The sequence below is a fragment of the Solea senegalensis genome, linkage group LG4, assembly GCF_019176455.1.
Source record: "Solea senegalensis isolate Sse05_10M linkage group LG4, IFAPA_SoseM_1, whole genome shotgun sequence".
Classification (NCBI taxonomy): Eukaryota; Metazoa; Chordata; class Actinopteri; order Pleuronectiformes; family Soleidae; genus Solea; species Solea senegalensis.
In genome coordinates, this window is record NC_058024.1 from 21,942,493 (window position 1) to 21,966,231 (window position 23,739).

The window sequence follows — 23,739 nt, forward strand, 5'->3', positions numbered from 1 at the left end:
ACTCAGTCAAATGTTGGTCCTCAGTGTGTCTGCGGGGCCAGAGCATAAGTGTCAGCTTGACATGCAAACACCAGGCAGAGATTTTAGCCGTCAGAGTGGTCTCAACTTCCCAGGTGAGTACGAGACACCGGGGGCTTCAAGAGCAACGCTCCTTTTGTATGAATAAACACGATGAAAAACAAGTTATTTATCTGTTTACATAGATTTATTTTATTTTATTTTTTTGATCTTCTTTACTGTCTTTGTTCTGTGTGATTTCCAGATCTCTCAGTCTCAGCTACTTGTGTGCTTTGTAAACTGACAGGGAAATGTTGCTTAGTGACTCAGCAGTATTAGGACACGAGCACATGGGCCAACACTGGTTAATCAGTGATGTTCGCGTGTGGCTGCTGAATTTCCTAATCGTGATTTATTGTGTGGCTTATGAAAGGAGAACTTAATAGTGTGTTTTACAAGACTCAGACTCAGTCATTTCCAACAGTGAGTCTAGTCCTTAATCCGTTTTGTGGTTAATTTTAAATGTGTTGCTTTGTATGTAAATAATCTGGTTAAATCAGAGCAATCAGAGTAAACACAGAAAGATGTGGCATTCTATACATATCATTTGTTTGCTTGTGATTTTTGGTTTGTAGTGAACGACTTTCCAGACGCCTATTAATTTACAAACATTTCAATCTTTTATTTTAAGTCAAGTTTAAAACTTGACTTGACATATACAGAATATAACATCACTAACTATTCATGTTGTTGTTGTGATGTCGCTGAAAGCTCAGACAGCACGGCATTAACACACTTACAGTATCTGATCATCTGAAATTATTTTAAACAATCTACATCAGTTATATCAAGTGAATGTTGTTGGTGCATAATGTTGACATATTTTAGTTTTTAGGAGTTGCGCTGTAGTCTCTTTACTACTTAACCATCACTTTAAAAGTGGGATGGCAGAAAAATCACAATTATTTGTTCACACTTCCTCGACAAAGGTGACTACTGTATCATCATTTTGTAAGTTTTGGTTGGTAATACAACAATGATTTGTGTTTACTATCAAAAACTAGTTTGGGATTATATCGCAAGGTCTTAGAGGATACTCAGAGGTTAGAATGTGATAATGTGATTTTTAAAGTTGCAGAATTCATGATACATTTGTCGGAGATAATTTATTTTCTTTCTTACATTGCAATAATTTTTTTGATGATTTGCTGGCGTTATGCTTTTTCGGTCGTGTCTCACACCAGTGGATTGAGATCGACCTGATTATCATCTCAGAAAACATTCAATCAATCACAAGAAAACGCATCTCTGTTAAAGTCGTCTTGTCATTCGCAGTCTTCTTGTCATTTCTGCTTATCGGTGCCAGACCAATCAGTGCATTATTGCTTATTAAGTTACATAATTTCCCAAAGAGGTGTGCATGTGTGTGTTATGTGTGTGAAAGACAGAGACGGAGTGGGACTTTGCTCTGTTGTTATAAATGATAAATGAAAGGAGTGTCGCAAGATAGCGTGCAGTGTTTATGTTGTCCCTCACACAGCCTGAAAGTCATGTTTTAACTCTCTGTGTACAGCATATTTCCACACAAAGCTCTATTTGAGTTGGTGTGAAGACGTAGTTCCAGTTTTTAAAGAAGTAGCGCAGGAGGACCCGTCTTGAGTGTTGAATATCCGTCTGAGCAGCTATTTGTCGTTGCTTTAAAGGGTATTATTTATATATACATATGTGTATGTATATATATATATATATATAAGCTAAACAAACATCACTGCACAAAAGAATGAATGATATTCTACTGATGTTTCACTGTCTGTATGAATAAAGTGAGTGACATGTGTCAGTTCAACCCACAGATAGTTCCTCTACACTGTCAACATCCTGGTTTGTTTTAAGCGTTTCATGTTGTTGATTTAAACTTTTTTTTTTTTAAAAAGCCCACCTATGGTTTTGGTTTTATCAGATGTCATTGATGTAGTTTGACCTCAAGGTTATCTGCTTTTTTATAAATTAGCTGTAATTATTAACCTCAAGGCCAATCTGTTCTTAAGTTACTGTCTAACGTAGAATAGTATTTTGGCGACCACACACACACACAAGAGAAAAGTCTCAGTCACATTCTGTTTGAACATGACTTTCAATGTGTGTCTGCCCTTTTTTTAATTGCATAACCTTACAAAGTATTATTCTCAGAGCAGGATATTGTAATTTAAATGTTATTATTTTTGCAGTGCTGTAGATTTAGAGCTAATCCAAACAGTTGGAAAGTCTGTAACCTGGAGAGAAAGTTGAACATCCATCCATCCATCCACCCATCCATACATCATTTACTTTGCGTGTCTTTTAGGGGGCTGTGTGAGGAGCAGCACAAAGACAGTTCGATTTCTCAGTGGTTACTTTTACAGCTCTTCACATTTTCCTGGTCTCGACAATGACGAGACGTCATGAAGATAAAACACTTCAGTCATAACACTTCACATCCAAGAAGTGACTCACATTCTGCTTGGTCTTCTTCGTTCGGTATTTTATAGCAGTTGACTCATGTTCAGTGTCACATCAAAGGAGGTTTTTACTTCTCACCTCTGTGGATGAAGGACAGACAGGAACTATGTTCCTATGTGACCTCTTTGGAGGTTCTGGCAGAACAAGAACCAGAGATAGTGGATCAGGAGGCGGTACCACACAGTAGTCTAAATAATAAAACAATAACCAGACAAGATTGGTATGGTTTTATAAGTGATGGTAAAATAGCAGCAGTTTTGCCATCCGTGTCAGTGATGGAGTAATTCTGTGCTCACCACTGTAAATAAGATCTTTTATAGGAATCTTCATTTTTTTCTTGCCAACATTTACACAACATCCAGGTCAATTCCTCTAATCTGGAAATATTAAGAAGAGGTCATATGAGAGAAGTTATTAGTAAAATAAATGAAAGTAGAAAAGTGCAATTAATGCTATCAGATGTCGAAATGTATAGGAAATTAGGTATAACTTATTTTGGTTTTACTACATGTGCTGGTATAATCTTCAACTAATCTGGCTATTTTTACAAGTTGGGTTTTTTGCCCCGTCATATTAATATGCATCAAAATCACTGGATCATATATTAGATAAAAATGTAAAATCTAATACAATCCAAAAATCCTATGTATCACACCCTTTACATGCTTCACAATGCACAGACAAAAAACTGCAAAAAACAGCAAAAAAAACATTTTAGCAGAGTCATGTTTGGGCTGTTCTTCTTTTTGGGAGAACACACATTGTTACACAGTTGGAGGATTATGTCTTTGAAATGACTCGGCACAAATTAAGGTTAATGTTAACGTTCATAAATGGACTAAAATTACTGTATCAGACTAATATATAACAAAAAAAGTGGTATCATCCCATCCCTACATATTAATAATGTCACCTTGGTCACATACAGTAACTAGTACAACAAACAACAAAGGCAGAATGTAGAAAATAGCGGCCAAATTGGAATAGGCAAGATTAATTGTAAGATCCACACTGTTTCACCCCCTCCTATTCTTTTACCGGTACATCATCCAAAATGATTTCACAAATAATCTATTGAGATAATTTGAAATAACGTCACCAGCGCTCTCTAACATGGATATTATTCATCAGACAGTAGCAACGTCCAGAAACCTTTGTCCTTATTTTCTCTTTTAGAAAGACGTGGGAGCAAGCAGCAGCTCCTCGGGTCAAAACCTTTCTCTCTGATGGAAACACAAGTCTGACTCACACGTGTGCACATGCTTCACGTGCATGTGGGATTGCTTGTGACGTCATAGCTGAGGTCTTGTAGGAGATGATCAGACGATGGCACAATGTGTGTCATCCACCCACTCAATTTAAAATTGGCACATACTGATAATGCCAAATGGTTAAGGTTATAAAACAGGAACAGAGACTGTGAACCTTTTCCTTTTTTAATGCTTTCACTTTGGTTATTTAAGAAGGGGTTTACTGTAAAATTACTCAGATTTATTGAAAATAAGAATTGTATTGAACTCGAGCTGGGTGTATCCTAAGATTTTAAATTATACCTATATAAACCTATATTTTCAGATTTTAGAGGCTTTTTTCAGCTTCTTAAATGTGAATATTTCCTGGTTTCTTTGCTCAATCTATTTCTGAGTTGCAGCCCGAAAGATGAGAAAAACTGACTTGATTCTTTTCTCAACTAATTCATGTGTCTTAAAATGTTGATTTGCATTTTCTGAACTTGACAATGTTCAGTTCACTGTCACAGAGGATGAAAACAAAACATATTCACATTTAAGCTAAAATCACGGAGTTGGTTAATACTTAAACCTCTAGTGCGGAACCTTTTATAAGTAATTACCAAAACACTGCAGTCTCTATTACCATGTCCTCTCCAGTTATTTGTTACAGCCCAAACAATGTAAAGTTAAACCACTTAATTGGAGCCTTTGGAATATTCTTATGTTCTTTTCAAACTGCAATCTTGATTTAATTGTTCAGCCCCGGTCCACACTATTGCAGTTACCTGCTTTGCCTTCTGATCTAATAAAAGAAATCCTGTACGCTTGCTTTTCATCATTTGTCTCATTCTCAATATTCATTGTACTTACTGAAAGCAAGCAAAACAAAGTGATCAGAGATGGCATACTTCAACCTATTCACACAACAAGCTTCTGGCGGCCTCTGTTGGTCATAGTGGCAAGTGCAAGTGTGGAAGCACAGACAGACACACACACACACACACACAGCCACCAAAAATAATACTTCACTTCCACTCTGTGGGATGAAGTGACAACTACAGAGTAGAAAATCTGCATCCTGTTTACACCGGCACACACATTCACGTTCAGTGTACGTGACTGGTCATGTGATGCACTTTTTGCAGCTGCATGCCGATTCATGCTGATCTCGTGACAGATAAGTTTTCAGCACTTATGTCACAAGATCGGTCATCAACTCTTTTTTTGTTAGAGATATGGTGCAAAACAAAAACGTTTTGCACCATATCTTTAAAACAAAAATGTACAATTGAGCTGAACAATGAATCGAAATTTGATCAAAATTGCAACGTGGCATACTGCAATATTCAAATCCCAGGAGGCGCAGTATTACTTCTAATTCTTTTAATTGAATTGAATATTGTCCTGACCTATACAAATCATATTCTACAGACTTTGGAAAACATCTTTGTTTCTCACGGCACAAATATATAAATTTTAATAAATACATTTTACACTTTACCATTCCCTCTCTTGACGCAAATCATATCAAATGATCACAACTAGATATTTATGTAAAATCAGGATCAGGGTGTGTTAATCAAGAATGGGACTACAATCAATTCCTTTATGTGTTTAATACTACAGGTGAACTAGTTACTCGGCCACATCTCGTTTGTCAGGCCTGCTGTAGCTGTGTTATTGTTGCTAAGCTGCCTGGACAGTCACTGGAGTTTCAGTTGTTTATTGTAAAACTCTTGACACTTATTTTGCCAGTTTCTGACAATTCAGTATCCGTTTCTCATGCGCCTGCACACCTCTTCTGGCACACACGCTGTGCTTCCAGTATGTTCTGTGAATGAGATGTACGTCATGTGCTGTTTTGTTATTGTCCAGCCAAACTTAACTGGAGCTCGATGGCAGCACACTCCCTCTTTTCCGCTCCACTTTGAGGAACAGGGCATGAACCTTCCCACCTTCCTCCCTACTACCTATTGTGAAGTCCTTCTCTTCCCCTCACCGCCCCCTCCCCATCTCCAGTTCTGCCTAACTCTTGTGCGCCAGGGCATGGTGAGCTGTGTGTATGTGAATGACAGTCTGTGCAAGTGACAGAGATAAATTGATTTTGACTTTGTTCTCGTCATAAATGGAAGGAGTGTCTCCAACTGTGCTTTGTTTATGCTGCGCACGTGTTCTCATACTTACATATTTTTTGTGTGTGTGTGTGTGTGTGTTCTTGTATGGGTGTCTTTGTTTGGACATGGCTTAGGGTATTCAGGACAATTTGTCATGTTCTCTGAAAGGTGAAAGGGCATTTTGAGGGTTAAAACTTTTTGTTTCAAGGTTAGAATTTGGTTTAGGTTTGGGTAAGGCATTTGACTAAGGTTAAGTTAAGGGGCTCAATAATGCATTATGTCTATGAGTGTCTTCACAATGAATGCTGTGTATGAGTATGGTTTTGAAAGCACTGGTCCATCCCTTTATCCAGCAAGTAATCTTTTGGGGCTCATCAACTCATGACTATTTAAAGGACTTGGAGAAAGTTCATGTCCTTAGGTTATTGTGTAACTACAGATTCCCAGAGAGCAGCATATAGTGTCAGCATGAATGTATACAGTTCGTGCTGCGGCAATGCAGAGCGTTTTCGTGCATCTGAAGTCACCCTGTTGTTTGTGTAGCCTTGACCATTATCTCAATTTAATAACAAGACTTTATGGGCATGTAGTGCACTTACATGGCCTTGTTTGTGCAAATAGATGTGGCATGACGTGTGTGTGCGCGTGTGTGTGTGTGTGTGTGTGTCCTTAAATGTGTGCTTTTTGTTTGCATGAGAAGAGTTACATATCAGCAGGTCAGCACAGTTCATGATCCAATCACATTATGATCCTGACAGCAGTGAACATCCGTGCGTGTGTTTATCATAGACATATTCTTGGTGAAAGATTTTGTGTTTTTTAACTCCCCATTAAGTTCTTGAGTTACATTACTTTTAAGATAGATAAATACAAATAAAAATTGCATGGAATTAGGAAAAAAAAATTGATATGAAAAGAATATTATGTCAAAAATTCTTAATCCTAAATTATTCAGGAGCTGTGTGTGTATAAAGGCAAGATGCACATGCATTATGCTACATCCCGACATACAAGTCTCACATCATATTTCTTTATTGTGTATTTCAGCAAATGAGTTCCATGTAACCACGGCTCGATACAAAACTGTATTTTGCTTGGATTGTGTCCTAGATTCAGGGAATGTATAGAAACTTCAGACGAAATGTGACTATTTAAACAATGTGTTTTTTCCAGTGTGTTGATATCTTAGCTGATTGTACTGTTAATAAGTATTTACTTGATACATACTAGTTATTACTAGTTACCTAATTGTAACATCTATTCTAATTTTAAGTTTGTCCACAAAATACACAACAAATGCAGTTTTAAATAACAGATAATTACAGAGAACTGTCACAAAATAAATGCAAGCAACTTGTCACCCAGTGGAAGCCACAGTCATAGTGAATATAGACACTATGTCTACACTTTTAGGAGTCTACGCTGAATGATTTTACTGAACTACAGTGACTTTATTCAGTAGTTTATTCATGCGGTCTACTTTTCTTGAAACTTGTTGCTCGAGCAGACTAGCATGTTGACATTTTGAGCAGACAGAGATGACCTCTTCTTCTGCACAGTGGGTTCAGCCAAAGAAAACAGTCTATCACAGGTGTTGCCAAGTACTTTTTTTCTAATATGGGCTGGCTTACCATGGACACATGTCTGACGTGTCTCTTTGTTGATTCCGGGCTCTGCCCCTTAACTTGTCTAGGATTTTATGTGCAGTGGTTCCATTGGACCACTGGAGCCCTGATGCAGCCCATATTTCTTTAAGTCAAAGTTTTAAATTAAAATGGTTTAAGAATCATTGTAGATTAGCAGTTTGTGTATTGTGTGTCTTAATTTGCAGGTTTTGATGCTCCTGTGTACAAGTTATGAATGTTATTAGCCATAAGTGGAACATTAATAGTCATAATAATGATGGGGTGTGACCAAGACCAACAGAATTAATAGTTATGTCAGAAAACTGTTGAAGCTCGAGAATTTCCCTTAAAGGGCCACTTCACCCAAGAAAACCAATTTTTTTGTTTTAGAATTAAATGTGTTATTTGATCATCAGACAGTGAATCTGAGACATGTCACCAGAGGAAGTTGGGGTTTGAAAAAAAAATAAATAAAACTGACAAAAAGTCGATGTCAAAGTCACTTCCCTCAAAGAAAATTAAAGCCCTACACTGCTCCCTGCTGTGTCTCTGTCAGTAAAAGATTAAATAAAGACTAAATAAAGAAAAAAATCTAGTCAAATTTCATCGAATTACACAAACTCGGCAGCATTATAATGATTTTAAGTTTATTCTTCATTTGATCAAGTGGGGAAAAAAGTGGGTGAAACTGCCCTTTAACTGGATCAATCAGTGCTTCCAACATTGTCAGCTTGTGACATTTAGCTGTTAATTAGTCAAGCTACTGATAAACCAGTTGATAACTTTAACATGCATGCTTCTGTTTGAAATAAACAAATTAGATATATAGTCGGTAGGTCGTTTCTAAATGTTTGGACACATTGAGGAAAACTGTTCTCACTTCCTGCTTTTATCTCTTGTCTTTTATTTTATTATCTAGCTCTTGGCAAAAATAAAGGGAAATGTTGTTTGCATAACTGTTGATGTATTCCTTGAATATCACCTATTGCATTATTGTTATTGTACCTTACTGTCCACCTTAGCCAGTTATTCAGATTCAGAATGAGTCTGTATGGTGGAAACTCCATGCCCAGTCCTCATAGGTTTCAGGTTGAATTGGTTCTCAGTAGTTTGTGCAAAAAACATGATACAGACCCTTGTTAGTAGACAAACAAGAATCCACCAACAACTACAGTGTCTGCATCTGTTTGTGCATGAACACACACAGATCAGCTCAGTTGGTGCTTTCTTAGTAAGAGAAACTGTGTGCTCGTGGATTCCCTTTTGTTTGTAGCACACGCAGCAAACATGAAAATGCTTGATGTGAACAACAATTGTGCTTATGAGTCATTTTCACAGTTTTTAGGTTTTTCAGATCCAGTTTCAGTGTTTATGCATGTGTCAGGTGCAAAGCGTTTGAGAAACAATTGCATGGCTTTGGAGATGGTGCAAATCCCTCAAAAACTGTTCTGGATCCATTTGTTTTGCCATTCTACCATTTTAACCTCCTCCACCACTTGTGTTTGTTGGCTATGTTTGTACTGGAGTGCAGCTTGGGCCACACTATTCTGTCTGAAAGAGAGTATTGGCCAAACCTGACCGGGAACCTGACAAGCTTTCTGTAGGTGGTTTCTGTAGGTGGTTTTGTCCAAACCTAGCTCAACTGGGTCCCGATAGGCTCAGGTCAGGTATCCATGCTCTCATTAGAGCTGATGCAGTACTGGTGCCTGAAACGTGTTTAATGTTCTACCCACAGTTTGTGTTTTGTTTTGTGTTGTCATTGCTGCACACTACAGTGAATAATTTTAAAATTCTATTTCCCTTCATTGAACAAGGATGTTGAATAGGAATTTTGGATGCAGCCACACTCTGTGTGCTGTTGTTTTTATCATGTGATAAAACGTATTATTTTTCCTCAAGAAGGTAAAGGGATTGGTTATATTCCCCGTGCACTGATTGTGGTGTGGGAGTTGGGGGGTCTGATCTACTGCCAAGCCTATCTGACATCTCTTGACCCTATCTGTTCCAACTTGACCCCGTTTCTGTCAAAACAACATGATTAGGAGTGAATGATTGATGGTGGCAGAGATAGCTGAGCCTCTGTGTCTGCGTATTGTTAAGTCTGCCTCACTCCTCTCTCTCTCTTCATGTCTGATTCATAATATGTTCCTAGAGTCTTGTACATGTGTGTAATTGCAAGTACAGGCAGAAATGTTACTTCTCCCATGTATTTAGAGCTACAACTAACGATTATTTTCATAATCAACTAATCTGTCGATCATTTTCTCGATTAATCGAGGAATCCTTTGGTCCATACAGTGTCAGAAAACGTTAAAAAACGTTGATCAGTGTTTGTCAAACCTGGAAATGATGATGTTCTTGAATGTCTTTTTTGTCCAAAAACCAAAATGATTCACTTCTAATGATTTCTTTGTTATATGGAGCAGCTGTAAGAAGCTGAAACAATCAGAAAGCTTGTTTTAATCATGAAAAAGCCTCAAACTAGTTATCAAAATATTTGACTTGAATAGTTAATTTAGTAGTCCATAATCGATTATCTCTACATGTATTTTCACATGGAAATGTGTACTTGCATGTATATTTGTGTTTATTTAGTTTCAATACCTCTGCCAATTGTCTGCATTTGCTTGATTTTCTTATCTTTATCTATATAACATATTTTTCATAAATGTAAGGCTTGTGTTGTGCTGGTATTGCATGAGGTAGCAGAAGTAAGTGTGTCACTGCTGTCACACAGTGAGTGACTGAGCTGAGGGGGAGAAGTGCAACCAGAGAGGCATGATGAGGTCGCCTGTCAGAGTGAAGAAACAGGAAATCATCTGCAAATGATGTCTACCACCTCACACACAAACCTACTTTAGGGGACACCCTGACAAACACATGAAACCTGAATTGCTGTATACTGAATAAAGCCACATATACAGCTATACGTTCTACAATTATGCAGAGACATGGATGCATGGGGTGAAATTAGGAATGACACATATACACACCCACACACACACACACACAGACACACACAGAGCACATGATAGTTAGCTGTTTGAACTTCTGCTGAGTCCAGAGTCTGTTAGAGGGAGAAAATGTGTGTAGTTCTCGTTCTATCGGTCATCACTTCCTGAGGAAAAGCATGACTATACACACACACACACACACACACACCAGACTCTTCTCCTGTCACTGTCACTTTGTGTGTGTGTGTGTGTGTGTGTGTGTGTGTGTGTGCACGGCACGTTCATTTTTAGCAGCTCTTCAAGACCTATTCTGCTATAAATACTCACTTTTTCAAGACTATTGATGCTTATGAGGACAAAAGCCTTAGTCTTAATTAGGCAGCAGTGTCATTTATTAGAGGAAAGATGTGTGTAGTCACAAGGTTAGTGTCAGGCATTAACTGGTCATGGTTGTGGTTATGGTAATGGTTTTGGTTCTCTAGCTGAATTCTACTACTTTGTTACCTCACTTGTAGCAGAATGTTGACCTTGTCAGCTCCGGTAGTCCTTATGGAGACCAAAACCTGGTCCTAAAGAGGCAGAACCTCATTTCTGGGGAACTGGTTCAAGTCAAGGCAGTGTCCTTAATGTCTAAATAAAGCCTTCAGGTGGTGGCAATGAGGTTTGTTTGTGTAATCATGGTGTCTGAAGAGATTTCATCTATTAGCCAATTAAGACATTGGGGCTTATCAGTGAGAGATACTGCAGGTCAGTCAGTTTTATTTGACATGTAGTATGTCTTCGCTTACACTGTTTATCACGACATGAGCTTGCTTGGGATTAGTGTGGTATTTGTTTGCACCAACTCAGAAAAACAACTAGTTTAAAGTACTTTTGTCAGTGTTTAATTCATTTGTCAACAGGTCGTATGATAGTACATGTGATGTCTGGTACACACCCATATTATGGAGTGTCTTTGTTCTTGTCTATGTATTTGTGTAAATGGTTTAACCAGACGTGAGTTTGATTTAGACACAAAAAGCGTTAATACTTTAAGATGAAATAGAATAGAATAGAATCAATCTTTATTGTCTACCAAGGTGGAAAATCTGGTTCACCAATTACTGATCGTCTCAGCTGAATAATGATTCAGACCTTTGTTTGCGCATATGACAATCCACAAATGGCTGTGTTGAGCACATTTTTCTTCAGCATCAGTCTGACCTCATGTTGACCTGATGCTTATCACCTCGTTTTTCCCCTAGCTTTTGACGAAGCATAGAAGAAAACAATCAAACAAAAATCACAGAGAGACTGTCTGGGTTCAGTTTTACTTAGAGCTGTGCCACGCAGATGGAAATGGTGGTTTGTAACCTCACGCTTGCTTTGAAGTTTCATGAGTAAACTCAGTACCAACCAGGAAAGTGGGTTTTAAGACGTAAGCAGGCAGACTCTCGATTCTGTCGAATAGAGTCCAGACCACTGACTGACACTGCACCAGGTTTTCCGTGACCGGTTCATTTAGGTTCAGAAAGTGACGGCTCGTATGGCTGTCCTGCCCCGCAGTGGCTTCACACTAACAAAGATCAAGCAAAGTGTCTGCAGCTTCCTGAGGAGTCAAACAGGATGGCAGCTTTTCTACACCACATGCAACTTTTCTTTTTTTTTTTTTTAGCCCCCAGCTGTTCTTTAGTTCATTTCATAAACATTTTCAGTGTCCCGAAGTTGACCTGATGTAGGAATAACCAGACTAAAATGTTCACTCTGTGAGCATGCTTCATCATTTCAAAGAAAGTTAGGCAGACATGCAGGCGGGCACATCTTTGTTTTAGTCACTGACACTGAACCGCATGTTGCCTCCACGACAAGGTCAGGAAGTCACTGAACACTGAGCACCAACTCTCTCTCTTTCACTCTGTGTGTGTGAGAGAGAGACTGAGAGAATTGTCCCATATACATTTACATATACATTCTTCAGGATGTCATAAAGGTAAAAGCAGGAAAATGCATTAGGTTTTAAATAGGATGGCACCTAATCATTATTTTCATTATTTACTAATTAACTAATGAAAAAAAAATCGCAATTCTTTTGTCCACAAAGCAATGAGCAAAGACAACAGAAAATATTCATATTTAACACATTTTACGCAACTTAAGCTTATTCCATTGTCAAAATAGTTTGTCTAGTACTTAATAACTGATTTATCAATTAATTGTTGCAACACTAGTGTTGAGAATAATTTATGACAGCTTTTATTTATTATTATACTTATTTTTGTGTGATTTACTACAGAACTTTACAGAATGTGTGACAACCATACGGCATTAAAAGCATCATCAAAACGTGTACCCAAGACAAAAATATCAAAATACATTTCCAGCAGTGCTTTAATCATAGTTGTTCTAGTTCCCTAGTTACCGTCATAGACAAGGAGAGCAGAAAAGATAAGTGTACTTAAATATTTGAATGCAGCAGGACTGGTTCTTTTGTCTCCCACATTACCAAATGCACCAGAGCAGCTACTGTGTTGACTTGTGTCCTATCCTGAGCTACTCCTCACTTCATGCCTGCAGTGTGTGCTTGGTAGTTTCTGACTGCTGGTTCTCGTTTGTTGTGAGCTTTTGTGGGTTTTTTGTCAAACCTCTGATGAGCTGTGTTTTTTTCTTCTGAAGTACATTTTGTATACCCCCTGACCAAAAAGCTTGTTTCCTTAAATTAAAGTCTACATTCACAGCTACAAAAAAAAAAAAAGACCTCAGCCACATTCTGTGCAGAAACCTGATCCCCAGCCTTTGCTGCTGTCCATGTTGAATCATTTCAGTTGTGAGGAAATATGAAAAAAATATTGCATTTGTTTTGCAACTGTGTCCCCAAAGAAGTGATTTCACATGTCTTTGTTTGACCCCCTGTAGAACTGCTGCATTTGCCCTGTGAGAGCAGCATCTCACTTTTTACAGATCACTTCATTTTACTTCGTAATGTATATTCAGCGTGAGTGAGCCCGCCTGCCCGTCCGCCCCTTTCACTCATGCCTCACTATGTCTGGTGTACTTGACTGTGTCATTTGTTTACATTAACTCGCCAGACCTGCCTGCCTACCAGTCTGCTGGCGGTGTTCTGGTATTATGTCATCACTGAGCAGTAGCTGATAGAAAGTACTCCTACGCACTGTGCTCTTACCTGGAGGACCAGTTCTGACATGTGGAAATCTGAGGAGTATCAGGAGACACCGGCTAAACTGTCACGCACATGCTCTCATAAACACACACACACACACACACACACACACACACACACACACACACACACACACACACATACACTGCTTGTAGTCTTTTGTCGTCTTTCATGTCCGACAGTTGTTTTTTTTTTGCACACACAGATAGGAACATGTTGGTACTACAGAGTTTCCATTGGGAGAAATTGCAGCACAAACTTGTTTCACCTTTGATGACAACATTATCGAAGTATGTTTGTGTAACTGCCTGCCGCAGGAACTTTTTCCTCTTGCATGTTGTGCTAAGTACAGAGCATGGATTTCCTAAGATAATGGGTTTTTCTTAAACCCTCTGGAGTGCTGTTGGATTTCCTGAAGTTGTTCGAGGAGTCGCTCCACTCACTGTCACCACTCTCACTTTATCTCCCTCAGTATCTCTCTTCCCCCTCCCCACTAGATTTCTGTCCCTATTTGATTTGATGCCAACCAGGACAATACAAGTGACTCCAGCGCTGTGCCTGTTTTAGGTTCGGATTGACTGGCAACCTGCCCACAAATGAAAGAATAGTCAGGTTTCACTGGTTATTAATAGTCTGCATTTTCCCCCTGCAAAGCATCCAAGGCAGTGGAAGAACACACATACACACGCATACATCCACACACACACACGTTTAAGTGGATCCACCAAACAAGTAAAAGGAAACAATAAGTAGTTGAGAAAGGAGGATGTTTTTCTCCACAGGGATGTTGTGTCAGGTATTTGGAGCCATTTCAAGCCATTTTTATACCTGTGTGACTGTGCCATCCATGTGTTGTTAATTTTAGTTTTGCCCTGTTGCATAATTTATCACATTCTTTGTGGCATTTTTTTTTTTCCGAAGTCAGAACTCAAGGTTAATTAGAGGACGTTTATTTTGAGATTCGGCACTGGTTTCAAAAGGTTGTTTGTCAGGCCATGTAGTGGAGTGCACCTTCTCCTCTATTGATTATTTATATACTGCAGTTACGCTAGTCTTTTTCTTCTCTAGAGTTGAAATCAGACTCAGAGGAATACCTAGCAAATCTGACACCGTGCCACAGACACACCCATCATGCTGATATGTGTAGCAGAAAAAAGATCTTCTAACTGTTTTTAAGCTGAGAATACACTGACAAAACTAACCTAATACCTTATCCTAAATAAATCTTTGTCAAACTTATGTAGCACTATTTTTGAAGAACATTTAAATCACAATTACATTAAATCAGCTTCAGTTGTAAAACGCCACATAAACATTGACAAATGTCTACAGATTTTACCCCAAAGCCTTGTACACATTTACCCATGATGACATAGCTTTGTATGTGGCTGTCTTTTGTGTGGACTCGAGTAACCTCTGATGACTGGACTCTGACCATCTCAGCTGACTTCTCTCTTCTAATGCCTGACCGTGTCAGTTAGATATTGAAAAGATGGCAGTGTCTTTTATTTGCACAGACCTGAATATCTCGAGGATTTTGTGTTATAGGACATCAAACATGACATATGTATTTATTATAATACAACATTGGTGACGAGGTTTGTCTTTGACAAAAACAAAGCAAAAACAGGAAACTTGGGGACAGAAACATGAAGTGACACAGCAGTGTCACTTCATGTTGTGTCAACAAATAGAACATAAAGCACAAAACCAACAATGAATTGGTGCTATTAAAAAGTTCAGTTAAATCTATTTGTTAAATCTAACATGTCCCCAGTCTACTTTAGCACTTCACTTAATTTTAGGAAACCTATATAGATAGACCTGTTGTTATAAATACTTAGGAAGGCAGCAAATACGTAGTAAAACGTGTAGTTTTTTTTTTAGAGTTGCGGATACTAATCATCACTGTTGCCAGATATTTTAGGACCATCTATGCATGTATCACCTGTCTGTCAAGATTTACATCTTCATTATGAGAAAAGAAAGAAACTGACTGTCTCGTCGATTACAGGGAGAGGAATGAATACATCGTAGGTATTGTTCAACTTGTGTCACATCACTGTCATAAAGATACAGCTATAGCAAGATGCCAGTAAAGACTCGGGTACTTTAACACAGAGTAAACATAATTCTCTACACTGTTTTGGATATAAAATAATACATTTTCTTTTTTTAGCATAATTCATTTCATCATTATTACATAGAAAATCTTATCTGGTGGCAAAGAGAAAACCTAGTGTAGACGTGGACCGATGCTGAAATTTGCAGTTTTTTAATAATCTCCATTGACTGATTGTTATTTATTAATCGGCAAACTATTACACATTGCACATTTTTGTTCTCAGATCCTTCATAAATGCTGCTTAGTCACCAAAACTGTATTTTTCTTGTGAACGTTCTTTCTTTTTATTTATTTGACAAATTTATGACTACATGAATGATTTCTGAAGGTTGGTGTCGGCCCTAGAAAGGCTTGTATGGAATCACCATTAAGATGAATGCTGTTAATGTTCTACCATCACTACACTATACAAATACATTTAACTTTATGTTGACAGGTTAAAGTTAAAAAGCTGTCTATATCAGTTTTAAATAGTTATTTAGTCTTCCTTTGCAGGGCATAATAACTGAATTGAAAAGACTGTATATTATTTTGTGCCAATTATTAAATTATTTTGTGCGTCACGACATGCAGAACATACAGCACGTTCTACTCTTAACACTCCTGCATCCTTGGCCTCAGACAGAGTGAGGTTGACACAGTTGTGATTTCTGTGTCCTTTGGTTGGGCAAGCACACAGTGAGCCACCCAAACAGCAGCAAAGGGAGACGGTGTTTTGAGCAGAAAAGATGTGCAAGAGTTCGCCTTGTACTCCCTGTGGCACAGTCTGCCTCTCTGTTTACTAGATAACTGACAAACTGCGAGCGAGAACGAGCTCGAACACTGGGATTAATCTTTGCTGTGGTTGTGTGGGAGGGTGTGCGTTCTGCTTTGTTTATGTTCAATCATTAACATTATGTGCAGCATGTGGGTTTCTTCATGTACAATTTCATTGTCATCGTTCTTTCTCCCTTCCTGTTTAAATGTTTTTTTTTATCTCATCCTCCCTTTCTTTCTCTGCCAGTACAACTTTTTCCCTCTTCCTCCCCTCTTCTCTTTTAGTTCTTGTGGGGTTGTTTTCTTTTTTAACAAGGCCACAGAGAGTCAACATACGATATGGCTCCAGCAAACTCATCACTGCTTCATCTCTCTCTACCACAGCAGACATGGTGGACACCCAGCAGCTCCTAGCCTGGCCTGTTGGATTCAGTCTGAACGCCGTGGACCTCTCTGAACTGGAAGACAGCTCCCACTCGCTCGACATGAAGCATTTGTCCACATTAGACTACACCTCCATCTCTTCTGCCGCCATCCCTTCTCCTCTGTCTCCCCCACTCATATCCTCCATCTCTTCCATTGGTTTGGCGTACGACCCCAGTCTACCGCAGAGTGAAGAGCACCTGACGCACATGGACTACACAAACCTGCACAGCTACAGGACAGAGCCCATCACACCCAGTAAGTCCAGGTTTTCATCCAAACATGCTGAAATCAGTCAGGTGGCAGAGATGAGGCTTGACATTTTCTACCTTTCTGCCTGATCATTTCTAGTATCCGATTCAATCAAGCTGGAGCCCGAGTCTCCACCTCAGTACTCTGACAGTCTCGTCTTCTCAAAGCTCCAAGACGACACATCAGCGACGTCACTAAACATCGAGTGCCGCGTGTGTGGGGACAAAGCCTCTGGGTTTCACTATGGTGTCCATGCCTGCGAGGGCTGTAAGGTAGGACTAAACGATATCATGATTCAAGATGAGAGTAAGACACATGAGCCAATCAGGGAAAGCTAATATAACTAGATTACACTAAATAAGATTGTTTTGTCAATTTTTCAAGGTGCCTTTCTGTTCAACCAACAGTTTAAAACCAACATCTGTTTAATTTTATGTCAACAAAAGACACCAAAGAAGCAAGTCCTCATAATTTGAATTTTAAATGAAAAGTAATTGATAGATTGCATGGCACATCACACCCAGCTGATTGGACATCAGACGTTAAAAACTCAAGGCTTAACTTTGTCAGTGTGTCCATTGTTTGTTAGGATTAGTGTCTTTTGATTGATTGCTCGTCTCAAAATATAATGCACGTCCAAAAAAATTAAATTGACCATCAGGTCACCTTTGAGTCATGTCAGGAAATGGTAATGGGTGTAACAATTTGCTTCGCTGCCAGCCTTCCATTTTCTGTCACTATGTGTCACTGAAACTTGTTGGTGGAATAAGAAGAAAGAAAAAAAACAAAGAAGCTATAAAGCATGGAGAGAAGTGTGCACTAATGTCTCTGATGTCTGTCACTTCAACCACAACTCATACACTTTCCACCACGCACGATCTCAACATAAGTGTCTTGTGCTTTGTGCCCTTCAACTCTCCATCTGTACAGAGTATAAATAACTAATAGAGAGCGGGGGGGGAAGTTTCACACATTTCCATTTTCTTTGAAATATTGAGTCTGTATAGGAAGAGTAACTATAATTTTTTGTTATTAAAGAAGTGGGGGAAACCGCAGCGGTCCTACCTATGCATCTTTCATTTTTGGTAGTAATAAGAGCAACTACGTGTGTTCTGTTTCCAGCATTGTCAGCAAAAAAATCCTTCTAGATGATATCCAGTAAAGATCATTTGAATATTTCTGAATATTTTGACCATCTAAGTATAAAACAAAATGAACCTGAACAAACTTTTAGAATGTTTTAATAATTAAAGAACCTTTTTATGAGGGGATTTTGGTACATGTATATATCTCACAAGAACTGAAATACAGACAAACATGTCTTTAACTGCAGTGTTTCCCATTCTTTCTTTATGAGGGACCCACTTTTTTAAAAAAAGTAACAGAGTAAATCAACCCACTTCACACTATAAACTTTGACAGGAGCAAATAATATAACAATGATTCTGACTGTTTTACAGCCATTTATGTAACACTCACAATTATTTATATAGATAAACCAGCCATTTGTGACAGATATTTGTTGGATAAATAAATCACAATAACATTTTTGGCATGTTTTTTTAATTTTTTTTTATTCTTTAATAAATAAGACAAAATGTATTTGCCAAGTGAAATAAACTTCCCACAACGCATCTGTGAGTGCTGATCCAGTCTCTGGGAATTAATGATATAATGGGATTTACAGTATTCATAATAGTTTATTATTAATAATAATAATAATAATAATACTTACAATAAAAAATACTATTATCTACCTTTCATTTCAAATGCGCAGCTGTTTTTTATACTAAATCTTGGAAGGTGTCAACATTATATTTCATTTTACTTATAAAATGACGTGTCGCGTAACTCAGGCCAAATCAATGTAACCACCCACTCACTTCAGCCGTGAATAGCGTGAAATCATCTAATCTTTAACACCGTCGGGTCTGTTGTGTTGGAGCCATTACAATGTACAAAGGTTTCTGTTTTTCTGTCCACTTTGTGAACATCGCACTGTACCTCCAGAGGCTGAGTGAAGGTAAAGCACAGTAGTCATTGTTCTGCTTCGCTCTCAGGGGACACTCACCAGAAGAGGGGGTCAGCCAAGCAGGCAAACACTTAATTGTTTCTAAACAGAAAACATTCTTTATTGAGGTGGAGTCTTGACCCCCTTTAACTTCCTCCTGCTTTAAATAACCCTACATTTAAAATAGGGACATCTGTGGATTGTAAGAATGCAGATGTCAAACACACCATCCTTTAGCCACCTGTGGGTTTTTGAAAAGCATGAATACAATCCCAGTACCGTTTTGGCTTTCTTTTTTTTTTTGTTCTATTCATTTTTATTTTATTTTTTTTTTTCATTAGCTTTCTTAGTCACCTTAGACAAACACAGCCGTCATCGAACACGTGACTGTAGGAGTATGACTCTAGCTGTGTAGTTAATAGCTGAGATAAGTGTTATGGCTCTTCTGGTCCTAAGGTTGAAAACCTCAAAGCACAAATCCACTATAACAATCTACTTAAAATCCACCTCTTGTCGGTGTGTCGGACTTCCTCCCAGATTAGAAAGCAATCTTAATAAATAAATAATAAATAATAAATAAAGTGTGTGTATGCTTAAAAGACTTTCCCTCTGTTTGTAATGTCCTGTCTTCTGTATTTTGTGTGATGATGTGTTTTATTTTATTTTTTGTACCGTCATCACAGACCCTACAGAAAAAATGGAACACAAATTTGGAATTGGTATTAATTATCTGCACTGTTGTGGCACACATTCTTAGAAAAGGGGCAGACTCAGTAAATTAAATGATAAATGTTTGCAGTGACAATGTCCATAAGTGATGTTTTCTTTTTTTTCTTTCTTGTAGGGTTTCTTCAGACGCACAATCAGGTTAAAGTTGGTGTACGATCACTGTGACCTTCACTGTCGCATTCACAAGAAGTCCCGTAACAAATGCCAATACTGTCGCTTCCAGAAGTGCCTTCACGTCGGCATGTCGCACAACGGTAAGATAACATTGTCGTGCACACCTTTTAAAACAGTCAGTTAAGATGGGGCTGTATACCTCGTTTTTAATTTATACGGAAATATTTCAAACACTGTGTGAAATTACACAATACCTGTTCAAAAGAGAAAAGAGCAGTGTTTACTTTTATACTAAACATCACCCAATCTCTAATTTATTTGTTGCCACCACCACAGTATTTACACTGATAAGCATATATGTGTTCACATTTCTTTTCATCCTAAGGCAACGCTGCTCCTCTTCTGATGGATCTGTTTTGTTTATTCAAGTAAAAATCGGTTTTGTTTTCTCCTCTCTTTATTTTACGAGTCAATATTTTTTTCACCCTCGTGTGTGAAATCCCTCAAGACAGGACGTGTTCTAGTGATATCTAACGTCTTTTCAGGCTGACTTTAGTCACTTTTTATTGACCGATCGTTGGTAAAACTGTCAAACAATCTCCAAACACAAGATAATGAATGACAGCGCAAGAGAGAGCTGGGAATATGACGTCATCGTTTTCCTGAAGTATCCTGTTCACTGGCTACATTTTCCCACTGGGAGGCATTTTCAAAAAATACTGTTTGAGGTCCTAAAACACCATTTCCATGAGGACGGCCCCCTTAATCACTGATTTAATTATTTGTCATTTTTTGACATTTTGGCCTAACAATTTTTTTTTTTGCCGGCTAAATTCACATGACAGCATATACCGGCTAACCCTGAAGGTCAAACAATTGAGTCTTCTGTGAATTCAAGGACAAAGGAAACACCCTTTTTTTTTGAGAAACTCCTCTCCCTCTGATGTCCTCTGAGAACAACAAACACACCTGCACCACACTGCTGCTGATCTGGTCTTTGAGGTCTTTTGTGGTGGTAATGCATGCAGCAGTGCACACCTATGCAGTATATACCTGCCACCTGCTTCTTCGTCTGTGGTGTTCAAAACCTTGTTTCAGTTCCCACCGCACCTGCATGATAACAACAACAAATGGCAGTAACTGTTTTCACACTCTTACATTTTCTCTCTGCAAAAGGAATGATCACCACACCCTTACCTGCAGCTCTGTGGTAATTCCTTCAAGTATGGTATGTTTAGACAGCAGTGATGGGAGTGGACCACTGTGTGCTGTGCAGATATTAGTAAACAAATACTCCTTGTTTGTGCTGCCTTCAAGGTCTGTGGAAATGTCAGAATTTAAGCTGAGGTTATGAAAACATCCATCCATCCATTCTTCTACTGCTTTATCCTCCACATGTGGGTTGCGGGTGGTGCTGTGCCAGGTCAGTCCATCACAGGGCCATATAGATACAAACAAACATTCACTCGCACCTATGGTCAATTTAGATTGTCCAATTTGCCTAAATCACCAAATCTGCGAGTTGCAGACCCAAGTGTTTTTGCTGCAAAGGCGTAGATAAATCATGAACTGAACAATACATTCTTTATCCACTCAAACATGTTTTCCTCTCTCTTTGTTGCTCATTCTTAGAACATGGTTTGTTTTGTTTTGTCGGCTTTTGTTGGCCACTGGAGCACATCACCTGGCACATCTGGTAGCACTTTTTCAAACCGAGTATTGACTCCACCTATTCAAGTGAGTTTCATCGTGGATCTCATGACTGTGGAGGTGTGGACAGGTCATTCTGGAGTGACATGTGCCTGACTCTTCTGTTAGTTTGGTTGCACCTGTATGCAACCAAACAACCTTTGCTCAAAGTACAGCAACAAAGCGAAAAGTATGCACCTGGATGACAAATGCCATAAAACATCAGAAACTAGTCTGCCAACTCGAGTCATAAAGCCTGGTACAGAATCACTGTCTGAACCCTGGGACAGTGCATTTTACACATGCATATTCAATCTGACATTCCATTCTTGTATTAGACGTTGGCCCCTCTTTGCATGTCCTTGTGTTCTTTGAGTGATAGGTTGTACAGGTGTGGGAACAGGCGGACCTCCTCACCTTTAGCAAGAGCCCATCGAGCTCATCTTCCTCCTTGTAGTCTGTATGATGTGTGTACATGGAACATGCACAGATATGGGTGTTGCGGCCTCCCTAGGACAATTCAGCAATGGCTCAATAGGAGACCGCACATAGGTGGACGCCACAAGATGAAACCAATTGCAATTAAATGTATTCACAAAAATGCCATTATTTCAAAGGAGAAGTGTTGGAGATTCTGGTAACAAAAAGTGGGTAGCGTCTGAACCAACCAAGAAAAAGAAGAATAGATTAAATAAACTCAACCCTGAGGAGGGTGGAAAAAACAAAGAGTCCACACTCTTTTCTCTCTTTTTTTCCCTCCCCCTTTTAAACTTCCCTCCCCACGATGACGCCTTCTCCTGCTCCACTCACAGTGCAGGGATGCAATCACTGAAATGATGCACAGATAAGTGGAGAGGAAAAACAGAGGGGAGGGAGAGAGAAACTGCAGACAGCCACACATAACAGTGGATGATGACATTTATGCCACATGGACCATAGCGGACTTCTGAAAATTCTAAGGTATTGAGTTTTCAGACTCAATAACAGCTTTGTTTTGTTTTTGGTAAAAAAATGGTATTGGGACATCACAAACCACCAGAACAGCTTCGGTGAAACATTACATGTCATTTAGCAGATGCTTTTATCCAAAGTGACTAACAATGGAATTGAGTACAATCAGCCAGGGGTGGAGTTGAACTTTCTACCATTGCGACCATGATGTCTTTCGCACACAGGGTACCGGTCTTGAGTCCCTCCACCCACCAAAACAAAGTAGTTAATATTTGTTTCATAATTGTCAGCATTTTATCAAACACTATTGTCCTTATTGTCATTATCGTCCTTATCGTCCGTGTGCTTGCTGCAGTCAAACCCTCCATCCCCTCGTTTTCTGCTGCTGTGTTATTTAACCGTGTAGTTTTAGAGGTCATTTCCAACCTTTGTCGTTGACTGAAAACATCCTTGATATTTGATGTTGAGAAGCAAATTCAGTTCGGCAGCTCAGCAATCTGTAATCCAGTGGTTGCTAAATGAGTTTTTTGTACCACTTGTGGAGTCTGTGCAAAGTTTCCAGATTAATCAATTGAAATTACCATATACAATGTATAGGGTCACTTTTTAATTGTTTTACAAAAGGCTTTAAAGTACCACAAATAGCGAACACATTTTCATTTCATAATCTGAAAAAATAGATTACTTTTTAATCAAACAATTCATATACCAGGGGAAATACAGTACATGTGTGGCTCCCCCAGATTATTTTTTATCTTGTAGGGGACAAAACTATAGACTACACTTATAGATTTCAACCATATTTATAATACAAAACCAGTACAACTTTAAAAATAGCTCACTACTGTTTATGATAGTTATTTATGGAGGCTGATCCACAGCCTCCATAAAGGTTGGCAGCTTGATCCCCAGCACCCAGTGTCCTCTGGCAAGCATGTGAATAGGTGCAAAAAGATGTGTGATAAAATGATATATTGATATATATATATAGCTGCATGAGAATGTGACTGGGTTTGGTTTGCAGAACTGTAGTAAAAAAAAAAAGCTCTAAATAAATACATGTCATATGGAACTAGAGTATTTAGTTACTGTATATATTATAAATTGGACT

The 23,739-nt window shown here is 38.6% G+C and overlaps 1 protein-coding gene across 1 annotated transcript in view; it reads left to right on the top strand.

Moving 5' to 3' along the window:
- Positions 1–23,739, top strand: part of pparg (peroxisome proliferator-activated receptor gamma) — a 30,161-nt gene continuing 6,422 nt past the window's right edge. Inside the window, exons 1-4 of the mRNA XM_044024557.1 lie at positions 1–113; positions 16,844–17,140; positions 17,234–17,406; positions 19,990–20,128. Coding sequence (XP_043880492.1) covers positions 11–113; positions 16,844–17,140; positions 17,234–17,406; positions 19,990–20,128 — 712 coding nt within the window. The 5' untranslated portion in view covers positions 1–10. The remainder of the gene's footprint in view (positions 114–16,843; positions 17,141–17,233; positions 17,407–19,989; positions 20,129–23,739) is intronic.